General features: G+C 46.3%; 1 protein-coding gene across 1 annotated transcript in view; it reads left to right on the plus strand.

Moving 5' to 3' along the window:
* LOC146071697 (serine/threonine-protein kinase PLK2-like) overlaps nt 1–17,570 on the plus strand; it is a 27,352-nt gene extending 9,782 nt beyond the window's left edge. The window contains exons 2-8 of the mRNA XM_083179455.1: nt 1,419–1,617; nt 1,796–1,934; nt 8,980–9,060; nt 11,874–12,033; nt 12,333–12,462; nt 14,600–14,710; nt 16,948–17,570. Coding sequence (XP_083035581.1) covers nt 1,419–1,617; nt 1,796–1,934; nt 8,980–9,060; nt 11,874–12,033; nt 12,333–12,462; nt 14,600–14,710; nt 16,948–17,139 — 1,012 coding nt within the window. The 3' untranslated portion in view covers nt 17,140–17,570. The remainder of the gene's footprint in view (nt 1–1,418; nt 1,618–1,795; nt 1,935–8,979; nt 9,061–11,873; nt 12,034–12,332; nt 12,463–14,599; nt 14,711–16,947) is intronic.
* Nucleotides 17,571–20,281: the final 2,711 nt, after the last annotated feature.

Genomic DNA, 20,281 nt, shown 5'->3' on the forward strand with positions numbered 1-20,281 from the left:
TGGGTGGCCCATCTGTCAGCCCTTCTGGGATTTGCCAGATGGGCAGACCCATAGGTATTTTTAAGAAATACTTCAACTATGTGATCATCATGATTTTGTGACATGTTAGTTTATATTCCAAACCTGGGTAATGTGTGCTATAAGTTGTGTACCTGTGCTTAGCAGAATTGTTCTGCCTGTGTGGTTCTCATCAGCTAGGGTGAATCATTATTTACTACATGATACTGCACTTTTTTCTACAGCTTGTGTTTTGATTGGTTGCAGCATTTTTAATTAATTTCAATGGCCCTGGACCTTCAGCAGTTTTATCTGCCAGGGGAAAACACAACATATAGCCTTAGTAAGCAATAGAAGCTTTGGAAACCTGTAGATGTGCAGTAAAGGGCATATGCCATAGACTGTGTAGTGATAGGAATGATCAGCTGTTTTTTTTTTTACTTACACATAAACTGCTGGTTGCAAAGCAGAGGTATGATACCAGCCCAATATGGGATTTAGTACTCCAAATACAGTCTGATTTTATTTAAACAAAATCAGCACAACATACAAATGACCAAAGTGTCTGACACACATAACTAAAGAGAGTCTTGCTGGAACATCACAATACATTGCTGATTGGATGAGTGTAGAAAAAAGCAATATGAGTAAACAAAAAGGGGAGAAAGGAAAATTAATAGAATAAAAGTCACTTGTGTCAATTAAAATGTGTGTGTGTGTGTGTGGGGGTGGGTGGGTATAGGAAGGGCAATATTCATATTATAATATGAAGTCTCCTATGAAAACTCTACCAGCTATGCCACGTTTGTGTAAAGCAGAGGAAAATTACCAGAAATTATTTCAAGAAAGAAGTGAGGTCCTCCATAAGCATATAGAGGGGGCATAGGTGATGTATATTGTTTATGTACAAAGGTTAATGCGCAGGGCTGTCGAATACCGAATAAAGGAAGTGCCCCAGAAAAACACAGTAATTCCCAGCCGTTGTAAAGGAGCGCCGCTGACATTATCAGCAGCCTCCTTCTCCCCACAGCCATCGCAGCGCTGAGTAAGTCCAGACTTACTCGGCGCTGCAAACAGGGTCTGAATTACCCCTTAAGGCCTCAATTCAGACATGATCGCTGGGCTATGGGATTTCGAGCCCAGAGACCAGGTAAATGCAGCAATGGTCAGGGAACGCCTGTGCTTTCCTGGTCACTCCTGAAAAATGCTGTGTTTTCGCCCCCAAACGCCCACAGGGTGTGCGTCACCCTTCAGATGAATGGCTCACACATTCGTACTGCAGACCGTACAGCCCTGCGACCCAACCTGAATTGGCCCCTAAGTGCTGCAGATCCTGATTGGGCAATGTGTTGTTGTATTAAGTTATGGGATGTTGATCGAGTTGCTGCCAAATCCTTACAGCTCCACTCTCTTGTGTGCAGGTACACAATGCTGTGCGGATTTTCCCCTTTTAGAGCCCAGTCACAGAAAGAGATGTATTTCTTCATCCGAGAAGGCTTCTTTCCTGTACCCGCTTACATATCGCTAGGTGGCAGAAGACTAATCATCTCCTTACTTGCCAGTTGCCCCACTTATAGGCCATGTATAGAGGACATCATGGCCCATGATTTCTTCACCCAGGTACAGAACAGTCACTCTGGTGTACTGAGACTTACAGTACTTCTTGTTGTGCATTATAGGCATCTCTGGAGGGCTGTCATAAGGAGCTACACATTTAATGGGACGTATTCAGTAAGGTGCATGTAACCCCGTACACAAGAATATAATTTTGTTTTATCATCACCTTTCTTGTCTTTAGGAAACCACACCTGAGAAGCTGTCATCTACCACCTGCCACACAGCTCCCACCCTGTCGCTTTCCATCCACCTTACCAGTTTCTTCAGAAAGGCAGCTAAAGTTTTATACAGAGGAATATTCCACAAATCCTTTTGCGCAGGTATATACCCAGAGCCGGCCCTAGCCTAAATGACGCCCTAGGCAAGATTTTAGCTGGTGCCCCCTAGCACCGCCACTAGTTACGCCCTGACCCTGCTCCCCCTTCCCAGCACCATCAACCCTCATCATAGCAGTCATCATTTTGGTGCTCCTACCCGCAATATTTTAAATAGAAACAGTGCACACATTCAGTGCTCAGCTCAAACAGGGGTGTGTTCTTGCTGGGAAGGGGCATGGTCACACAATAGTACCCCCAATTCAAATTTTGCCACACAGTAGTGCAACTTTGTTCACATTATATCATGCGATGGTGTCCCTTATTCACGTTACATCACACAGTAGTACCACTTTACCTTATGTACATTACTCCTCACATTATACCCTTAGAAAAAAATCCTGAGAAATATTGTATTTTAAGCACCTCCATGGCCACACTGCAACCCAGCACAAAGCAGTGTGTGCTGGGCCCTTCCATCAGACTTTGGCCTGGGTAATTTGTACCCCCTACCCCTTTCTCTCTGTACCACTAATACCACACAGTAATGCCCCTTACACATGACACACATTATTAATGTCCTTATAACCATAATGCCCCTTACACATTATGCCAACCTTTATTAGTGCCCTTCATACACATGACACACATAATGCCCATTACACATATGTTGCACATTATTAATGCACTTATACACATGACACACATAATGCCTGTTACACATGTCGCACATTATTAAAGCATTTATACATGACACACATAGGGCGGGATGTATTAAAATACATCGCCGCCCATCGCGGCCCCCCCGCCGCGATGCCGCCGCATATGTACTAACATATGCGGCTGGCATCGCGATGCGGTGACGGAGGCCCCCCGCGATACCTGGAATGTGGTGTACCTCTCTGCCCCCTTCTGCATCCCTCACGCCGGGGACAGCTATGCAAGCTGTCCCTGGCGCCTCTTCCTCCCCCCTGCAGCCGGAAGGACGTCCGGCTGCGTCACTAGGGGGAGGAAGGGGTTACCTTCCGGGTCCAGGAGGACCTGGACCAGGGGCGAATTTAGGGGCCAGGCCGCCCCTAGGCACAACATTTTTTGCCCCCCCCCCCTATTTTAATGCAGGGTTGTCGACTTTTTCTGTCGGAGAGGAGACTTCCAGCTGCAGTTCGGGGGGCGGGGCTTGAGCTATACATCATTAAGCCCCGCCCCCAGGATGGTAAAAACCCCAATTCACAGATCTACGTGGAGGGGGCGGGGCTAAAATGACGTGATTTTAGCTCCGCCCCCTCCTCTGAGACCCGCGGATTGATGGATTTCAATCCAAAGGTATGGGGAAGACGCCGCAATCGGGGGGTGGCGTGGGGGTCCCCCAGAATCCGGGAGGGTTGCCCACCTTTCCGGGGGGCCGGGAGGAGGACCAGATTTTCGGGATCCTCCCGGTAATTACGGGAGGGTCGGCAACCCTGTTTTAATGTAATCATAAATGTATATATATTTTGTTATTTATATATTTCATAACAATTTAACTGTAGCCCACCTTCATATTTTTTTAAGCACTCTGGACTGCTCACTGTACGGAGGACCCGGAGGGAGGCACTTATTAGTACAGTGATTAGCACAGTGTCTCCATCAGTCTCTCTCCGGCTCACACACTGTGACTGACTGAGCGCAGGAAGGATCTGCGCGCCAATCAGCTCAGCTGCGGGATACACAGCAGCCAATAGACTGTGTGTGTGGAGTAGCCAATGGGCGGGAGCCGGCAGCAATGAGCCATTTTCGGACGCGCAGGGGGACCGTCGGATCCAGCCACTAAGCGGTGATGTAATGCATGGCAGAGTGGTGGGCAGTGGCGGGTGATGAGCGGCGCTGCCGCCGACATAGGATAATTTGTGGCGGCGGCGCTCGTCACTCGCCACTGCCCACCCGCTGTGCCATTTAACAGAATGTCAGCCTGCCTGCCGCCCTTAATTAGTGCCACCCTGAGGCCGGTGCCTCACGGGCCTAGGCACAAATCCGGCCCTGACCTGGACCAGGTAAGAGAGGGAGGGGGAGAGGGGGGTCGGCGGGTTTTTCGGCGGAGGCGTCGGGCGGCGAAAAGAAGCCCATAGGCTTCTATAGGGTATCGCCACCCAAAGGTGGCGATACCCTACACTGCGGTGACGTGGCGGTCGGGTAATAGTACATAGGAAAATGCGGTAAAACGGGGGTTTTACCGCATTTTCCCTTTAGTAATCTCGCCCATAATGCCCCTTACACATATGCCGAACACTATTGCACAAGCAACCCACCTGCAGACAGCACTCGCACTGGCCGCTAACACTGTGACCTCTGCCTCTACTTGGATACAGATGTTTCCTCATACATCTTGACTCAATAAGCCATGCAGCTCCTGCCAAGTTCTGCTAACGTTGTGTGCCTTTTTGCTGAAAATTCATCTTATTTGCATTGTTATGACCAGCATGCACAAGGAACTTCCAATGATTAAAATGATATGCGGCATGCCTATATTCTGTGTGCGACTGTGGCTGTACCTGCATACGAAATGCTATGTTACAGTGATTTTCATGAATACACTATTTCATATGCAGATACAGCCTCACTCACACACAGAATATAGGCATGCTGCATATCATTTTAATCAGCAGAAGCTGCTGATGCCCCTATGCATTCCAAATGCCCTAGGCAATTGCCTAGTTTGCCTATGCCTAAGGCCGGCTCTGTATATACCGCTGGTCAGCTTCACAAACTGTAGATGGCTGCACATAGTAGACCTACATCTTGGGCTGTGCTAGAAGTGTTAGTGCCAGTGCTTATATGAATAGTGTCTCTGCTAAAGATTACACTGAAGAAGTACCCTATATTAGCAGCACGCAGTGTTAGAATAAATAGTAATGATCATTTCTATTAGTTATTCAAGGATTTTTTTTCCTCTTAATTCGTTTGAGCATTATTTAGTGACAGACATAGGGATTGTATACCTCCCAACATTTCCATTGAAGTATAGGGACACGGGAGCGCCAAAAAGAGGTGTGGTGTATGCAATTGGGGCATGGCATATGCAAATGAGGACCACTCCCTGCGTCCCATTTTCAGCCATTTAGCGGGACAGTTGGGAGGTATGGGATTGATGTATCAAACAGTGAAAAGAGTGGAGAAGTGGAACAGTGGACACATTGCCCAAAACAACCAACCTACTCTGAGGTAGCATTTATCAAACACATTTTATAAAATGATAGGCAGAAGCGTATTGGTTGCGACTTCTCCACTGGTGCACTTCTTTACTTTTTCACTGCTTGATAGATCAACATACTCTTTTTGTTATAGAAGATGAAGTGCTGTAAGAGGTAAGGCAAAGAGTTACATTACAGACTGCAGCAGTTCTTGGAGAGAGATAAAGTACCAAGCAATCTGCTTCTGTTGTTTATCATGCACAGTGATGAGAAGCGAATTGGTTTATACTTAGGGGCTGATTCAGACCTGTTGGCGCAGGTCTGAATTGGGCTCCGTCCCTGATTGTGGGGTCTGTGCATGTGCGATAATGCGCATGTTAAAATCCTTGGAGTGAACTCTTTCGGTACATTTTCCTCTCGCCGGGGCATTCGCATAATGATTGGCAGCCGGGGGGCGGTCACTGGGGTCCGCTAACATTTCATGGGGCATGCCCACGGAAACGGTGGGTGTGCCAATAGAAATGCTGGGTGTGCCATTGTGAAGGCAGGTATTTCCATGCCTGCTCAAGGTGGGAGGAGGACATCAGTGCCCGTCCCGAATCCATCAGAAAAGGAAATACAGGCTTTCTTTTCTTTACAAGCTTACTTGAATGATTTCTCCTCTGTGTGGGCGCATGTAAGGGGATGTATCAGCGTACACATCCACTTGCATTGTAGCACGGGGATTTGGGCGTGGGGGGGGGGGGGGGTTCGGCGAGAAAGTGTTTACCTGCTCGCTATGCCGCATATATACGCAGCCTAGCAGGCAGATATGAATTACCCCCATAATCTCTCTATCTCTCTCTAGAGCTTGATACATCTCCCCCCCCCCCCCCCCCCGAGTTATATGGTAATTAACCAAACACAGAAAAATACTAGTTCTTAGCATATGTATGTGTTTGTCCTAAGCACAATTATCCTATATAATAAAATAATAAAAGAATAAAGGGCCCATTTATCAATCAATATTTGCCGCTAAATCCCAGAAAACACCCATTTTTCGGGGGTTAGCCGCAAATATTAAGTATCACCCCCATGTATGTATGAGGTACTGCAGCTGGAATCTCCAATCCCTGCTGCGATCCCTCCTGCATCGCTACTGGCCACATCCCCCATAGGTTTTTATGAGGCATGCAAAGCTGTCCGATGTATCAAGTGATTAAGGCCCTTATTCTGATTCGGTCGGTACGGCCCGCGTGCGGCCGTACCGCCGATGTTTGGACTCTGCACATGCGCAGAGGTCAATCTGCGCATGTGCAGCCCCCTTCGCCGCAGACGTATTTCGTCCGCCGCAAAGGGGGCGTATAGGGGCGTGAGAGGCTTCATGCCCTCATTTCCCTATGTGTACGCCCCGCGTTTCATGGGCGTTCCCATGCAAACGCGGGGCGTATGCATGGTAATGAGGGTATGACGCCCTCATTACCATGACATGGGGGCGGAAAGCTGACGTCGCCGGATGTCAGCTTTCAGCCCCCATACAAGCTACCACACGGACGATTGTCCGTGTGGTCTTAGCTTGCGGGAGCTGCCGCGGCGTGCGGGCCTGCCTTCGATGGTCGACGACCATCGAATGCAGGGGGCAGCTCCCACCATGGTGGAGGCGTAGCCTCCACCATTTTAATGCGGATCGCCAGCCGTCCGTGTACGGACGGCCGTGGCGATCCGTCTGGTGGGCGGCCCTTGGTTTGTGCGGTCGGAGCCCCGTGTGCGGCTCTGACCGCACCAACCAGAATAAGGGCCCTAGTGATACTTAATATTTGTGGCTAACCCCCGAAAATGGGTGTTTTCGGGGATTTAGTGGCAAATATTGATTGATAAGTGGGCCCTTTATTCCCCAGATGCCCTAATTTTGAAAAGTGATAAAAGTGAGAGTGATAAACAGCCAGCCAATCAAATCCTACCTGCCATGTCACAGACTGTGTTTGAAAATGTCAGACAGGAGCTGATTGGTTGGTTGTTTATCACTAGAGACAGGATTATATGCATTTGCATATTTGCATATGCATTTGCATATTTTGCCCATTCTCACTGGTTACTGCATATTTTATCTAAAATCTAGTGATGGTGCATATTTTAGGCCCCGCCACCTTTCCACCCGCGAGTCACAGCACTGCTTTGCCCTGCTGCTGCTGCTTGCCAGGTAGTGGTAGAGTGTGCAGGCTTGGGCAATATGTGCGCAGTGTGGGGAACTTTGGATGGCACTGCTCTAGCTGCCAATCCATGTTGATAAAAGTCAGTCGGGGCGGATGCCATTACGAAGCTCCTGAACCTTTGCCTGCCCCTGGCCTGGGACTTTACACCAAGAGACAGACTTCTGCAGCAGAGGAGGCGGGCGGAAGGGTTGTGAAATCACGCGGCGCGGAGGAAATGCCATGTCACAGTGAGTATGCTGCGCAGGGAGAAAGCCTTACACTGCGCCGCCCTCACACGCTATGTTGACATTTGATCCATCGGTGCTGGAGATGAGGGTCCATGTAGTTGATGCAAGAAGAGCTTTGGACGCTGCACTATGCTGTAGCAGCCAGGAAGAAAAGAAATCCTGTGTACAGCACTAGACATCTGCAGATGCTGTGGGCCTATTTTTGAGGTTTATTTGCAACTAATTGTACGCTGATTTTTAAATAAATAAGTTAAAAAGTACTTTTTTTATTATTTAATGTAGCATATGTTAACACTTTTCATGCATATTTTAAGCATTTTTCATGCATATTTGCATGCATATTTCAAGCTTTTTATGTTGCATATAATCCTGTCTCTATTTATCACTCTCCATTTTATCACTTTTGAAGCTTAGTGCATCTGGCCCTAATGCTGCTTCTCTGGCTTCCAGCAGCTTTGTCATTTTGACAGGCTGTGATCTAGTATAGTAATAAAAACTGACCTGTTATTATAATGCTATCTACAAAAATACATACATTATATTGTATAGTTAGTGTTGCTGGCTAACATCTATGAACTATTTAAAATGGTATGACTTTTATGTTATAGTTTGGGGCATCATTATCAAATGATTTCCATAGGTGACAATTTCTAAAGTGATATACTGTATGCCAGGGTTGCCTACCCTCACGGATTGGCCGGGAGGGTCCCGGAAATTGGGTCCCCCTCCCGGCCCCCCAGAAAGGTGGGCAATCCTCCTGGATTCGGGCACACCCTCCGCATCTCCCCGGCAGCCATGTTGAATTACCGCGATCCGCGGCTTTCGTGAGGACGGGACATGGCTAAATATGCAAATAGTGCCCGCCCGTCAAAATGACAGAACAACATAACAGTAATGTCAACACCATCAGGTATGCATGACCAAATGAAACTGAACACCTGGGGCCAGATGCACTATGGTTCAAAAGTGATCAAATGGAGAGTGATAACCAGCCAGCCAATCAACTCCTGTCTGTAGGAGCTGATTGGCTGGCTGTTTATCACTTTCCATTTGATCACTTTTCAAGCTTAGTACATCTGGCCACTGAACTGCTCTGTGGCCACCGGGCATGCAAAACACACACACACACACCCACACACCCCACAGAGGTGAGGAGAAACATTATCCTTTTATTATATAGGATGGACACAATCCTTATTTTTCCATCATAGGCATTGACCATTCTAGTATCTGGAATCATTTTCGAGTAGACTAAAATATCCTGCTATATTTTTGAGTTATGTATTTACCATCAATAAATCCTGAAATCATCTTTAAATATAAAGGATTGTTTTTCATATACTTACTGAAACTTTAAATATTTATTTCTATTGAAATCATGTGGAAACTGATTATTTCCAGTAGGTCCACATTTACTTACTGTTCCTATTTTGGTAATTATTACTGTGCTATTCTTTTCTTTCAGTGCAGACAGAGACCATCAGAGAGAGAGTGGTGGGGGATGTCACGCTTCTATTAGAGAACTGCCTCTGCAACATCATACCAGGTGACAGCAAACTGTACATGATACATTCCAGACCTGAAGTTTGTTTAACCATATTGCCTTTGGTATAGCTATAATATAAACTAGCCCATTGGTTCCCAAACTGAGTGCCTATGCACCCAGGGGTGCCTCAAGGCTCTTGCAGGACTGCCTCAGGTTGGTAGTCCAGGACTAAGCAAATTAATTATGGGCAAACTGAAAGGCAGAACCAGTGCTAATATCTGCCAATCATATCGTGTGTGGACAATTAGGAGCATGACTGTACCCCACCACTGAACTGACTCTATAGGTGTGTACACGTGGTGCGATTTGGATGCTAAGCAAATTGAACTTAATATCGCTCAGTGACCATCACGTTTACCGTTTTCATCAGCGACCATCAATTTCTAGTGATAATCGAAGGAGCATGTTCCTGCGACCAGTACAGACCATTGAATGATTTATCTCCTGGGATTTCTCGAACACATACCCTCGCATGATATCGAGGGGATTTGGGCAGTTGGGGTGGGGTTTGCGCTTACTTCACTAGGCTGCGAGTATATGCAGCATATCAAACAGGTCTGAATCAGGCGCAATGTCGGTGAGCCCTAAATGCCCTGTCACAGACTGTTTGCAAAATGACAGTTAGGGCCAGATTGCTGGTACTTTCAGGGAGATGTACTAAGCCTTGGAGAGTGATAAAGTGGAGCGAGATAACATTCATCTCCTGAATGCCATGTCACAGGCTGTGTCTAAAAAATGTGAAAGCAAGAGAAAAAGAAAATCTGCAATAGATTAAGGGCCTGAGTCAGACCTGTTCTCTAGGCTGCGTATGTTCGCAGCCTAGGGAACAGGTAAACACTGCACGGCCAAAAAGGGTCCGGGCGCTGACATCATGTGACGTCAGCCGCCCACTCCGAGCAAGCATCACCAAACCTGCGTTTGCAGGGGAATGCCCAGCGTTTTCATGGGGACGTCCATAAAACGCTGGGCGTTCCCCTGCTCCAGCCCCCGTCCTCACAGAGCGAACGTCTCAGTAAGTGTGATACTCGCCAAAGGCTTTCGCACAGGGGGCTTGCACATGCGCAGACCCCCACCATTAAAAACGGGGCCCAATTCGGACCAACCAAAGGGATCACTCTGAATTGGCCCCTAAATGTGTGTCACATAATTGTGTATATATATATGTAGACATGATGGCTGTTTCTGTGAGATTTAGCACTTGGCTGGTGGTCCTTCTAGTGTTTAAGCTTAAGAAGAAATGTTTTGCATAAGTCAGACTTGAAGACTTTTTCTGGGGCACACTTGTCAACCATTTATAATTCCTAATTGCAAAAGATATAACTTACATAATAAAAATTATGTTTTAGCAACTAGGAATTATTCATTCTTCACAAGAGTGCCCCAGAAAAAGGGTCAGATGCACTAAACTTTAAAAGTGATAAAAGAGTGATAAACAACTAACCAATCAGCTCCTATCTGACATTTTTCAAACATAGGGGGGGATGCTCTAACATCTTTACCCCCTTACGGCCGGCTAACGCAAACATAATTATCGCATATGAGCTAACATATGCGATAATTATCACAAAAGACAGCTCTTGCGTTAAGAACTGTCTTTTGCGCTGACCCGGCGATGAGCGGCGAGTCCCGGCGGCTCCCCCCTCCCTCTCTTACCCAGCCTGGATCATGATGCGGCTGCTGCAGGGGGGGGGGGGCTGGCTCTCCTCCTGCCTGCACCCGGAAGAGGATGTAAAGTGCAGGGAGGAGGTCACAGGTCCGGGTAGCACAGTTCGGTGCGGGGCGGCGGGGGATCGCGTTAGAAGCCCATGGGCTTCTATGGGACATCGACAGAATTTTCTGGCAATGCCCCCCCCCCCTGCGGTAACCCGGCGGGGGATACTTAGAGCATCCCAAAATGCGGTAAAAACCTCGATAACGGGGTTTTTACCGCATTTTTAATTTAGAGAGACTTCTTGTGTTTGTAAAATGACAGATCCAGAACATATCAGGCAGTGTGAATGACAGATATGTTGGTGCATGCAGGTTGATGTGCTCAGGACCGCCGAGAGGAATGCCGGGCCCCGGGTAAATGTAGGGGGAGTGGCCTAATTTTGGGAGGCGAGACCACCTCTCACAATTAGGCCACACACCCAAAATGTTTAGGAGGGGGTGAAAAACACTCTAAAGTCAAGGGGGGAGTGTTATTGTCGTTGTCCCCCTCACAGCAGCACACACCTATAGCATGTGCTGTGCTGACAGCAGGCTCAGCATGAGCTCTCACGCTGTCAGTGAGATGCACATGCTGTAGGTGTGTGCTGTTGCTGCCTGGGGGGTCGGACCAGGGCCCCCGCCGGGTCCCTCCAGCAAGCCCGGGCCCGGGTAATTAGTACCCGCTCCCCCCCCCCCCCTCTCGGCAGCCCTGGATGCGCTACACATCAAACCTAATGATGCCGCTAGTGACATGTATGCTAATGAAGGACGGCACAGCAATTGTTCAATCTGTCATTAACACAAGGTTCCCATATGTTGGCCTGCCGGGCTGCCACACCGACTGGGTACACATCGCTCCAGTGTGTACCCAGCTTTAGGAGCTGATTGATTGGTATTTTATTTCTCTCCACTTGATCTCTCTCCAAGACTTGGTGTTGTTTGTAGGGAAAATGTCTGATGTAATGAGGGTTACAGAAAAGTGGTTATGAAAACATTTCTACAACATAGCTATCTAATAAAATAAATCTATATTCTATATATGTCTGTGTGGTAGACTATAAAAATGTATAATAAATACATATTTGTCTTAAGCTGGCTTTAAATTTTGATTTTCCATCAACCAGGTGAATTGGATCCCAGAGATCAGGTGACTTGCCCTATTCTGTGGGTGACCAAGTGGGTGGATTACTCAAATAAATATGGCTTTGGTTACCAGCTGTCAGACAACTGTACCGGAGTCCTTCTAAGTGATGGGACACACACTATTCTCTCCCCCTATTTGCAGTAAGTATAACAATATAATGACTTTCTGCATTAGCATTACTAAAGGTGAACATACACACACTGGACAATATAGTAAACCATATGCACACTAACAGGAATCGCTAGCGGAGGATATTGCTAGCGAGAGCCATGCTGCGGAATGTAGTATGCCCCCACTCCAGTACCCCACCCCTGCTGACACTTGTCACACATGGAATCGGCTACTAATCTCCGCTACCCCACCGTGTCCTGTTGCTCCTAAACATTGTCTAATGTGTTCCCAGCTTAAGGCGTCAGTGCTCACTCTCCATTTCTTTCAGGAAAGTTTGCTATTCTACAAGCTCATGCGAGCACATTACATTCCCTGAATGGAGTCCGCCCTGCAAGTTGGATGTAAAAATGAAGATACTGAGGTTCTTCTCTGAATACATGCAGGAAAATATGTTGGAGGTGAGGAATAAACAGCCATGCCAAAGGAAAAGCACATGGGGCCTAATTCAGATGGGTTTGGAGGAGACCTTGCTGCTGCGGCTGCTTACCTGGAAGCAGTAGCGATGCACTAATATGGTAATGCAGCAAGAAGCGTCTGATATAAATAGATCCCTCCTGCATGCATTTGTGATCCAGTGCTGCAGCATTTGAGCACCTGGGACATTATCGACTGACTGCGTAATCCATGGGGTCAGGCAAGCTAGCCGCCACCGCTCTGACCAAGAGGCCAAGAAATCTTCATCCTCTGACTTAAGGCCCCCATACACTATGCGATTTTGGGACGATATCATCCGATTTCGGCACTTTGTGCCGATAATCGGGTGAAATCGGCCCAAAATCGCAGGTGTGTGATATCTGATCCGATCCGATGCGCGGTCCCATGCGCATCGGACCGGATCAGCGAGGTCGGACGGTCAGTACATACGATCACGTCCGACCTCCCTGTATGCATATGCCTGCCCACCTGACAGGCATATGCATACAGACACCGGGGGAGCAGTGGGGCGGGCAGTGGGTCCCTGGCCGGGCGGTGATGATCATAGATATCAGCAGCGCTGCGGGAGTCGGGACGGGACGCGCAGTGGCGGGTATTAGATTTTAAAATTCCTGTCAAATGACTGGCCGTTCTCTGATTGGCTGAGCTCTCAGCCAGCCAATCAGAGAACGGCCAGTCATTTGACAGGTATTTTAAAATGCCCGCCCCACTGCTCCCCCTGATAAGAGCACCGCCGCCCCCTGACCCTCACCGCCTGCCCCCTGCGCCCCGACATGTGATAAATCACAAGCGATTTATCACATGTCAAATTTGGCTCATCATGTGCCAAATTGTGTGTGAGCCTCCCGGGGAGCTCCTGGGCGGCTCACAGGAGAATTGGGTCCGACTTGTCCTAAGGACAAGTCGGCCTAATGTATGGGGGCCTTTAGATCCTGGGCTCTGCACTCCCTCAAATTGGATATGACATGCCTCAGTTTTGGGAAACAGCAGCGGTCCCCATCTGCAATTTACTGACATCTGTAGCCATAGTGTGTCTGACAACACAGGACCCATATTGCACATGTGTAGTACGGGTTTGGTACATGAGCAATGTACTGAACATCGGTATTTTTCCTCTTTTTGGATCTGAATTCGGCCCATTGTTTGTATAACGTTTACACTTTATACCACATCATTTGAGAACATGCTTCTATATGGGATGCAGTCAATTTGCCGGCGGTCGGGATCCCGGCGGTCGGAATCCCGACACTGGAATCCCGACCGCCGAAATCCCGACACTGGAATCCCGACCGCCGAAATCCCGAAACTTTCTCCCTCCGTGGGTGTCCACGACACCCATAGAGGGATAATAAAATAGCGTGCCGAGCGTAGCGAGGCACCGGGCCCGCTACGTGGCGAGCGCAGCGAGCCCGCAAGGGGGGCGCTCCACGTCCCCCCCATGTCGGGATTTCGGCGGTCGGGATTCCAGTGTCGGGATTCCGACCGCCGGCATTCCGACCGCCGGCATTCCGACCGCCGGCATTACATATCGGATCCCTTCTATATATATCAGTGATGTGAGAAGGTCCAATTTCACTGAGTTTTAATAGAAGCTAAAATTTTTCTTCTCTGAAGTATAACTGTATTATTTTTTTATATAGAAACAAAACGTAGACTTTGACAGTAGATGGCCTGTTCCTTTTTCATTTATCATATTGGCAACTACAACCCTATTTGATCAAAAGAGCCTAAATCATTTATTAGAGTAGATATAATGGGCGGGCTATAGTGTCGTCCAAGTTCGGTAGCCATGTCAAATGCTGGCAAAACTCAGACATTTTTTGAAAAAGAGGCAATCATTTATAAGGCATAGTTTTGACTTGTATGTGATTGCCACTTTTAAAAAAAGCTCCCGTCATTACATCCCTCCCCACGTATCATGTTTTTGATGCATGTAAAGCAACTTTGAGTCCTGTGGGAGAGAAGCACTATATAATAGAATTATTATTATTATTATCATCATCATTGCTCTCCCCCTTCAAATAACATCAATGAGAGGCTATATGTTATGTCTACAGTCACTTCCATAATACATGTTAAACTTGAAATTCTGCTTTCCAGGGTGGAGATCTCCGTGCAACACCGAGCCCCAACGTCAGGACCTTGTGCCTCCTGCGCTTTCTGAAGACAGACCAGGCCATGCTAATGTTGTTCAGTAACAAGACATTACAGGTGATTAGTTTAGTACATAGGTGTTCAAACTTGGGGCCAGATTCTGGTTCACTGATAAAAGCAAACTCCTTTAATGGACAAAACCATATGCACTGCAGGTGGGGCAGATGTATCATGTGCAGAGAGAGTTACATTTGGGTGTTATTCTGTTTCTGTGCAGGGTAAATACTGGCTGCTTTATTTTTACACTGCAATATAGATATCAGTTTGAAGTACAAACCCCACCTAAATATAACTCTCTCTGCACATGTTACATCTGTCCCACCTGCAGTGGGTTTTGTTCATTAAAGAAGGAGTTTGCTTTTGCTAGAAAACCAAGAGCCTGAAATAGGGGGGGGGGGGGGGGGAGGGCGCATGGCTTACAAAGCACATACATTTTTGAGGCCACGCCCCCATGTTACCGCTGTCGGGGCATTGTCCAGAGGCTCTGTGGGCTAATAGCCATGCCCCAGCCCCTCAGGCTGCAGGTATAGACGCTGTACACACATCTATTCACCACTGCTCAGCGGGTGACATGGGAGACTCCCAACTGTGGTGGGACACTGCCGGTGCCTGGCGGGACACAGAATGTCCCCCAAAAATGGGATGTTCCTGCAGGACAGTTGGGAGGTCTACTCACAGGGTCATAAGTGAAATAATTAGCTCCATATGTGGATATTTTAAAATGTGTCAGTGAGTATTGACTACACCTGTGCAGGTGACATGGCAATGAGTCAGTCCTTAATGACACTAATGCAGTTCATAAATATTTACACTGTAACCTGTATGTCACTTTGTATGGGTATGAAATGTAGGTTAGTGTGTTCCTTAGAAGAAACAAGTTATTTATGGAAGTTGCATACCACACCCCTCCACCCTGTTGATTTTGATTGGCTATCAATTTTGATTGGCTATGATTGGCAGTTAGCCAGAACAAACAAAAAATCAAGCTAGTTTTAAAATGCAGTCTATATTGCTAGATGGATTTTATGAGAACCACATCAGATTGACATCACTGTTAACCCTTTAAGCAGTGGTGGTTTTTACCTATGGGCTGCAGGGCTGCAGCCCCCCCAGGTGAAATTCACCACTGTGTGAAGCCAGATGCAATCTGTGAGACTGCACTGGCTTCACTGTGACTGGCAGTGACTTCCTGTTGGAAGCCTGACCTGCCAATCACCCAAGGCAGTCCCATTGGGAGGTGTTCCTTCCCTCCGGGATGCTTCTATGTGGGCTACTGAGTGGCAGCCCACAAAAATCAGTTCTGCACATGATGATGCTGCACATGCGCTGACCCGGGACCCTGATTATTTGTTTGTGGACTGCTACCGAAGCAGCCCACAGAGGCTGGGGCCAGGACATGCACAGTACCGATGAAGCACCGGAAACCGTCAGCAGGGACCAGCAGCAGCGGTGGCAGTGGAGGGGGGAGCGGCATCACGGCAGCCCCCCTCCTCCACAGAGGTAAGAGCCACCGCTGCCTTTGAGTGCCAACATTGCTGTATGCAAATCCTCAAAATATTTGCTAAATATGCCAGCATCGCTCACAGCGACTGTTCTTTTAGTATAAATAAATTAAATACAAAGACGGTCGCTGTGAGCAATGCTGACATTATTTACGGATATTTTGAGGATCTCTCACATCAATTATAGCACTCAAAGGGTAAAATAAAAAGGTCTGCTTGCCAATTTTCACACCTATTTTGACAGATTCCCATGGCACTGAAAGGGTTCATTTAAAGTGCGTCACTGGAATGTAGACATCTATGGCCTTTTTATTGTATTCATATCTGCAATACTTGCAACGCTTGGATGTAGATGCATTGACTGGAATTAAGGCATATTGGGGCAGATGTATTAAGCCTTAACAAGAGATAAATTCAAGTGTGATAGGAGAGATAAACATCCAGCCAATCAGCTCCTTACTGACTTTTTTCAAACACAGCCTGTAACATGGCAGTTAGCAGGTGATTGGCTGGATGTTTATCTCTCCTTATCACACTTGCATTTATCTCTTTTTAAGGCTTAGTACATCTGCCCCTATGAAGCAGGTGTATTAAACCTGGTAAGAGATTAAATAAAAGGTGATTACGCACCAGCCAGTCAACGCCGAACTGACATTTTTCAAACAGCTGATTGGCTGATGCATTATAACCTTCAACTTTATCTCTTCACCAGGCTTAATACATCTGCCCCTATGTTATTACTTGCATATCACCCTAATATTACTGTGCTATATCATTTATCTTGTTTGGTAGGTGAATTTTTACCATGACCGCACAAAGATCATCTTAAGCAGAGGACAGAAGTGTTACCTACTGAGTTTCATTGACCAAGACAGACAGAGCTGTACCGTGCCGCTATCATCACTGCAAAGCAGTTGTCCTCCACTCATAATTCAGCGGCTGGAATATGCCCTAAAATTGCTGCAAAGCCTGCAATGTGATTAACCAATCCACAAAGACAACAGAGTCATGATATAGGAAACACACATTTCTGACAGGTTTCATGGGACTGTCACATTTAGTTACAATAATATGGTAACCATTGAAAAGGAACAAGGCATGTTATGAAATGTGGGCACCTGTAAGTGAATGTAGCTGCGGAACAGGTTATGGTCTAGCAGGGACGTAGTGAAAAAAACATTTCATTAAAATTGTATACTGCAGCTGCCAGGATACACATGTCAGCCTGATGGTTGTAAGAAGAGATGCAGCTCAGTCTGGTTCTGGGGAGTTTTAGATTTGCATCAAATGAGAAAAATAAAGATTCTGGAGTGTAATGTAGCCAAACAGATTTAGCACTGGATCCATGTTCTACTTTATACCAAAGAGATCTTTTGTAATCAATAAAGGTCATTATCAAGTTTGTAAAACACTCAACAATGCATACTTCTTATTGTGTGCAAATGTACATGTTTGTTCCCTGAATGTATATTGCTCATATTCTAATTTTAAAAACTGCTGTTAAAAAATCTATTGACTCCTACTTTAGCTGGTACATCTGGAACAGTATATGGTGGAAATATATATATATATATATATATATATATATATATATATATATATATATATATATATATATATATATATATATATATATATATATATATACTGTATATATATATATATAGCCAAAGTTCTCCTGAGAGAAAGAGTATCTATTACTCAAAGTGTGTCAATGTCATGTGTATAATACCGTGTTCACACTGCCAGTGTGTTGAACACGGGTTTCACCCAGCATTTATATGCCAGGGACTGCAGAGCCGGACCACCATTCTCAATGATAGGCAAATTCCTGGGTGAAGCAGTTCAACCCGATAATTTGCCTTTTAACACTGGGTGTTTTTGCTGTGTGAACGGGTCAACCAGTGTCCCAATACCTGGGTCTCCAACCCAGGTAAAAAGCAGGGTTGGAGATCCGGGAATTTCAACATGGGTTGGACAGTTCACTCTGAAAAAAAAAACTCATGTTAAACGGCAAATTACTGGGTCGACATACTTGACCCGGAAATTTGCCTAGCAATGTGAACGGGGTATAAATGGTATAATGGAATTGGTTTAGAAGGTGTAAAATGGATGCCATTGGCACAATCGTCTGACATCTGGTTGATCGGTATCTCTGAGGACAAGCAAACAAAAGTTCTGTTCTGGGGTGGAAAATGCTATCCCCCCTCACATAAACACTAACCAATGACATCCATGTAAGTGCCCTGACCCCTTCTCCCAAATGCTTAGAAAAGGAGCATGGAACGCTCCGTGTGTATGCCCTGCAGCGATGCCGATGGACAGTCCCGTGCATCAGTGTCACCCACAGGGAAAGCCAGTGCTTGGAATGCCGGTCCCCACAGGCTCCATTCAACAATTTCTGTCATTCCAGAGCTTGTAGTGTCTGTAGCGAGGGGTGCCTGGGACACCGGTCACCAGGGAGAGGAGGACAGAGAGAATAAAGCCTCCCGGTATGGTCCGGGCATGTAGCAAAAACCGGAACGGTCCGGACCACACAGGGAGGCTGTAATCTCGCCTTCCCCATGTCTCTGGTGAAAGCTATCACAGGGACCCCCCAAGACTGGACACTACAAGCTCCAGAATGCAGAGCTTGATGTCTGGACTGACATTCCGGACCACATCCTCGCTATGCCCACCTTCTCACATAAATACTGATGCATACATCTTTGCAAATGTGCCATCTCAAGCCACAAATCTTTCCACTTTGGCATAATTCTATCTGCAGCTGTGGAAATAGAGCTGCACAGGACCAACACAGTCACTGTCTGTCAGTTATTTCCCTGTATAAATGAGGCCCAATGGTGGCAGTATTTTGTGCACCAATTAAATTGTTGGAATGAGGTAATTTTAAGATGCAATGCTTTCAGTATGTATCTTATACAATAGGCACCACTTGCCACAAGTGGTAGGTGCACTTTAACAAAATCATGGTTAGTTAAAGGGTATTTTTTTAGATCTTAATGCTATAAAGTTGTCAAGATAAAATCAGCCTCATAATTCTATTAAACCAGATGCAGCACACTAGCACACTATGCATTGTAAAGGTGCATACATACTGTACAATTATTTTGACCAATTTCATTGAAAGACATTTCACTTGAACCCAGTGTCCTGGACGAAAGATGTTGACGAACGATATTGACGACAGATGAAAGATCTAGCTACAGTTTATAGGCTCTTTCAAAAATATCCAAATTGAGCTGTATGCACAGTTGACGAACAATCTTGATGAACAACTGGTGGGTATGCGCATCATCATTCGTCGTTCGTCGCAAATGCACGGAAAGATATTTTGACCAATTTCATTCAGAATGGCCGAAATTAACAAAGTTGGTCAAAAAATTGTACAGTGTGTATGCACCTTTACACATAATTATACTGAATATTCCCTCTGTAAACCAGGAATGCTGGCTTGGGTAAATGATATATGAATGTTGCCATCTCAAGCGTAAAATCTTTAAGTGGCAGAATTTCATTCCAGACTCCCGTGCAGTGGCTACTTTGGACTAGTGAATGATGCATAAATTGCTTTTGAAAAGAAGTAGGATGTAATGAAGTGGCACAGCCTTCGCCAGCTGCCATTGACGAGAGCACAGTCCAAATATGTGACATGGCTTTACAGAGATTAGGCCCTTGCTCCTTAAGTGCTACCAGCTCCGAGTAGCATTCCTATCTAAAACATGCTGCAATATACAAGTTCTAGGAATTCAGGTCTGCTGCACTCATCCTGAAATAACCACTGTGTCACTTGGATAACATGTGCCTGGGCTCATTTCTTTATATAAACTCATGTGCGGAGAGCCAGGCGACTGTTCAGTGCTATAAACACCCCCTCATCCACAGGAGCTCTTAAGGATAAAATACCACTTGAGCAGCCTCCTGAAAGGTCCTACCCTTGGCACTAGAATGGCAGTAAAAACAGTGACAATAAAACGTCCCACTGAAATAGTGTTTAGGTTTAGTCATACTATATCTGACATGCAAGTGAATCCACTACCAAAACCTGTTAATTGCTGTCAAGGGGTCAACACCCATTTGCAATTTGTATGTAATCATTTAACATACCTTCCAACTTTTTCAATTG

Source organism: Crinia signifera, chromosome 1 (genome assembly GCF_055691185.1).
Source record: "Crinia signifera chromosome 1, ASM5569118v1, whole genome shotgun sequence".
NCBI classification, from domain to species: domain Eukaryota; kingdom Metazoa; phylum Chordata; class Amphibia; order Anura; family Myobatrachidae; genus Crinia; species Crinia signifera.